Below are 5151 nucleotides of genomic sequence, written 5' to 3'. Positions count from 1 at the left end.
GTATCAATACAGTGTTGCTATGAGTCGAAACGCCTCATGACGCCTCATTTACCCATCACTATTTGGTTTAAACCTAAGATAAATACGTAGGTCTAAATGATGGCTAACATCAGTGACACTGTCTAAAGTTAATATAAAGCTTCAATGTTTAAGCAGGTCTGTTTCTCATGTGTTAAAGCTCAACAATCAAAATACAGAAAAAAAGAAAGTAATTGACCAACTCACCGTTCATCTTCTTCTTGTAAACAATGAATCCAATCACAGCAATGAGACCAAGAACAGTCACAGCAACAACAACAGGGATGATCAAAATGTTGGTATTTGCTGTTGAGAAAACAAACCAGGTTACAATCATGTAGACCAGGGGCGTCCAAAGTCGGTCCTGGAGGCCTGGCATCCTGCATGTTTTATTCTCTCCCTGGTGGGAGTAACAACCTTTTCAGCAGGTCAATGTTCCTATTAGGCCTCTAATGAGCATCATTTGTTCCAGGTGCGTTAAACCAGGGAGAGAACTAAGACATGCAGGATGCCGGCCGTAAAGGACCGACTTTGGACACCCCTGGTTTACAGTCACAGGTTCTTTCATATCTTTTATCCCAGTTCATTTAAACACCATGATCAGGTTTATGTTTTGTTCATCTTTTGTTCCAGTTTCTAGCCCTCAATGTATTTTCTTTCAGTAACTATAATTGTAAGTTGTTATTTCATTAATAATTTACAGCAACTTTCAAGTGTTATAATGTTGTTAATTAAAATCTTATATAACCTGAAATATGAACATTAATTAACTGGAAAGGTTTTGTTGAATTTGTCATTGATTCATAATAAAAAGATGCATAAACAACTGGAGCAGATTGTTTTAGCAGCAAATCACTTGTTTTAACATTTATCTTTCAGTACATCCATCTAAAACAAACCTCAGAAAGAAAAACTGCTTTTGATTCTAAGCCCTAAAACTGAAGGTAAATCTTTAGTTTTAGGGCTAAAAACATAAACAAGGTAGACAGATTTTTTAATTAACAAGTATTATAAAAAAATGTGGCATTTTAAATAATTACTTACATTTATTGGTCAAGATTCTTGTTTTCTCCAGTCTATGAATGATGCTATTCACTCCAGAGAGCTGAAACACACATTCATATTTGCTCCAGTCTTCAGGTCCAACAGATGACAGATCGATGTGAGCGCTCATCTGGAAGGTCCCATCATTGTTGGGGAGGATTTCTCCTGTTTCCACTCCCTTATGAATCTGTTTTTCACCTTTTCTCCAGAATATTTCAGCTTTGTTGGGATAGAAACCTGTAGCGAGGCAACTGACTGGAGAGGAGAAAGTTTTCTGAAGGAGAAACACTGAGGGAAGAACTGAGGAGCAGAAAAAACACAAAACAAAAAACATTTACATGAGACCATGTAAATGTAGTTGTGTATGTGAAACTGGATGTAATACCTGTTTTCATTAGAAATCTCCTCCCACTTCTCTCATACTTCTTCAGCCACTCAACACAAACTTTTAAGAAGTAAAACTTCTCATATTGTAAAGCGTATTTATTTTTATCCCACTTGTGTTTGGTGAGGACAGCTTCTGGCTTTGCAGCGATCCATAATGATGTGTTCAGGTCCAGAGCTATGAAATCCTCTCCATCATAACCTATCTGATCATAACCTTTGACCTCTCCAGTCTCATTATCCCAGTCACAGCCGTACATGTGCTGGTAGACGTGAACTCCTGAGACAAAGAGACAGCAGACAGTAAGTTTGCAACACATTTACAACACAGTTTCTCATGTCTAAATTTAATGTTTACTGTAAAAATGTCAATAGTTTAATGTCGAGAAAAATTATCTTTCTTATTCAGAAACATTTCTGAAGAGTGTAAAAGGAGTTTGGAAACATTATTTAAAAATCTGTTTAATGAAACTTTAGCAAAAGCAGTTAAAGTAAATCATGTGACATGTAAGAAGTGAAACTTGAACAAACCTCCAGTCTGGTTTAAACGCAGTTTTGCAATTTCAATGTTTTCTTTGAGAGTTTCCTGTTTAGCCAGACACGTTAGAGTTTCCTCCTCCCAGTAATGTGGATTATCTGAGCTAACATTGTTCATCCAGTCCTGTTTAGGAATGTTTCTGTTGTTTCTGCTGTCACAGTAACTGATTTGAACATCATCCAGAAAACCAGCAGACATGTACGATGGGACGTCTGGTAATCCTGAAGATGCTGAGTAGAAATACCTCAGAGAGTGGATCACTGTAATAAAAGACTCACAACATAAGTAGGTTAACATTGAAGCAGTATTAAAACCATTAACTAATGTGTGTCTAATGGGTCCCTGCTGATCATGTTCACAAAAATATCCAGTAATTAAAAATTCATTTCAAAAACATAAAAACAGTAGCTTCCAGCTGCATTAAATGCATCTAGGTTTAGAAGTTTTGAATATTTTTACAAAGAGGAAGAACAGTTTGGTTTCTAATTGATAAATAGGTTTTCAGCATACATTGCTGTGAAAAATCATTTATCCCCTACTTTTGCTTTCGCGTCTTTGTAAGGAAATAAGTTATATAAAAACAAAAAGATAATTGCCTGACTTGCTTACTAATGAATCAGCATTCATTGAATGAACCTTTCTGAAATACCATTTCATGAAGAACAAGCCAATAATGATGGCGGTGTGTTGGTCTTGGGCTGCTTCTACCTGGGTGACTGTCAGTAGTTGATTAGAGCCATTAATTCTACTTTCTCCTTCATAAAGAACATCCACCCATCATTTTGTAAACTTAAACTCAACTTTATGCAGAAGGACAACAATGCAAACCAGATTAGGAAGTCCACTTTTAAAAGTGCTAAAAAACAAAAGTCTTGGACTTTCCTGCTCAAAGTAGCAACTTAAAACCAACTGAGATGCTGTGGCTTGAACTTAAATGTTTGAAAATCCCCCATTCTGCCTGAATTAAAACAATTCTGCAAGGAAACTCCTTCACAGTGATAAAAATCTGTTTTTTTTAGTCATTGCAAATGGTCAGTGGCAGTTATAACCAATTACAGAAGCATAAATGGTAATAAATTTAGGGGCAAAAAGCTTTTCAATTAAACCCAGATTGGGTTGGAAAGCTTTTTCCCCTTAAGAATTTAAATCCTCATTTTGAAAACTGCATGTTGGATTTACATGGGCTTTCTATTAAAATATAATAAGTTAATTAACCTAAATGACTTAAGAGTGAAAAATAATTAGAGCTGAATGAATGTGTTTACATTCACTTTACAGATTTTCTGCTTCCTTATAGAAATGTTTCTGTTTTGCCAACCAGAGAGGAACCAAAACTACATCAGCTGCTTTTGGGAGATATATCTTTATTTCTTTCTTTATCATTTATTTGGATGGGGGGCAAGTGATATGTGTAAGCAAATTCTGAACTCTATAACATTCAGACTCTTCAATGAGTCTTTAACACTATAAAACATACTAAGAGACAAAATAAAAGCATAGCAAGATGTAAAACTTTTACATATGTAGCATAATAGAAAGACAGAAGGACTATTATAGAACCACTGAGGTTTGGCTTTTAATCATGTCTACAAGTCTGGTCTTCTTGAGAGAAAATGCTTCACTCCATTTGCTTTACTCTATCTGAAAATATCTGACAACTTCTGGAGGTCACGCTCCTTGGAAATCAGTAACAAGTCTTTTAATCTGACTGGACAACATAGTGACAGGTTGGGTACATATTTATGAGGAGACAATGAATATTCAGAATAAAAAAAGACAACAAAATTTCACCAGCTTCAGACAAGAAAGGTGTTTAAAAGACAGCCATATAAACTTTAGCTGTACTTTGACTAAATATGCCACTATTTACCAATAATAATATAGAAAAAAATGACCTCATCTATCATTAGACCAGATTCCTTAAATAAGGGACTTAAATATTCACCTTTCAGGACAGCACATCAGTAAATGGATGTTAGAGAGGTCTGATCTATAGATTAGTGACTCACCTGGTTCTGTCTCCTTTAATTCCAGTAAAATCAGAAGGATTAATATCCTCACTGCAGCCATTTTGACTCCACATTTTGAATAACAGCCTGTGATTTCCTCCCTTCTTCTAAAGCCAGTTTGACAAACTGGCTTTGTCAAAATGAGGAAGCAGGTCAGCTGCAAAGTTCCCTAAATTAGTCAACAGTTTCTTAAAGTTGGTTTTAAACAACCTCACCGAAAATGAAACACCACCCTGTTTAATCAGGGTGGTGTTTAAACATAAAACACTTATGTTTTATATGTTTTTTTTTTTTTTTTTTTATGTTTTATACCACCACATAGGTGGTGGTATAAACATACCAGATGGCAAGTGAAAATTAAACTTTAAGTATCTTAACTGTTAATTCAGCAGACCCTGGGTTTCCACTATTGAAGGACATTCTAATCTAATTAAAATCCTTTTCAATAAACTTTAATATATATTCTGGTGGGAACTGTGAGCTAAAAATAATCATGATTTACAGAAACAAAGGCAGGAAAATATCAGTCTGTGAATAAATAATCTACATAATGTGTTTTGGTTAGTGGCTTAATTAAGTTAATTTCTAAATATTTACTGAATAGCACTGCATGGGGAAAAGATTCTGTGAAGAAAACATTCACATTAAGTCATCTTTGTAAAATCATTAGCTTCTGAAGTTTTGAGCACAGATAAATTAAAATATTTTTAAACTCTAAAACTTTAAGACTTAAAATAACTGGCAAGATGAATTGTAAACGTAAAAAGAATAATCTTTACTGTCTGTTGTGTTGAAAGAGTTACAATCTGTTTGTACAGTTTGTTTACAGATTAAATCTCAGTAAGCAAATAATCAATTATCAGTGAATGATTTTAAACTTGGCCCTTTCTCTCATATTACACCAAATAGATACTGAAACACTGTTAATGTTTGTTACATCTCTTTATTTTAATCAAGCATATTGTGTATTTTTTCACAATAAAAAATTAGGCCAAAGTTTCAATGAGACAAATAATGGAAATACAGATTTTATTTTCTGTCTATAGTTCAAGAATGTTTCTAAGGCTACCTCCAGTGGTCTCCAGAGGACAGCTATTTCAATCTGGAAAGACTCAGACGAAGAAAAAGGAACAATTAAAAGGTTTAATGACAGCAATG

At 34.4% G+C, this 5151-nt stretch overlaps 1 protein-coding gene across 2 annotated transcripts in view; it reads right to left on the bottom strand.

Annotated features, from left to right (window-relative positions):
• The window catches only part of LOC103146387 (H-2 class I histocompatibility antigen, Q9 alpha chain-like), a 34547-nt gene that overhangs the window by 2781 nt on the left and 26615 nt on the right, over positions 1-5151 (bottom strand). Inside the window, exons 1-5 of one of the 2 annotated variants that reach the window (XM_007564292.2) lie at positions 3994-4112; positions 1978-2244; positions 1448-1726; positions 1063-1362; positions 226-324 (exon numbers count right to left, since the gene is read on the bottom strand). In XM_007564292.2, coding sequence (XP_007564354.1) covers positions 226-324; positions 1063-1362; positions 1448-1726; positions 1978-2244; positions 3994-4054 — 1006 coding nt within the window. In that variant the 5' untranslated portion in view covers positions 4055-4112. Of the gene's footprint in view, positions 1-225; positions 325-1062; positions 1363-1447; positions 1727-1977; positions 2245-3993; positions 4113-5151 lie in introns of those variants that run through there. The other variant, XM_016677542.1, reaches the window with a different exon arrangement.

Source organism: Poecilia formosa, unplaced genomic scaffold, assembly GCF_000485575.1.
Source record: "Poecilia formosa unplaced genomic scaffold, Poecilia_formosa-5.1.2 Scaffold158, whole genome shotgun sequence".
In the NCBI taxonomy this organism is placed as follows: Eukaryota; Metazoa; Chordata; class Actinopteri; order Cyprinodontiformes; family Poeciliidae; genus Poecilia; species Poecilia formosa.
The sequence above is the reverse complement of the archived record's forward strand: the minus strand, read 5'-3'. Positions and strand labels throughout refer to the sequence as shown.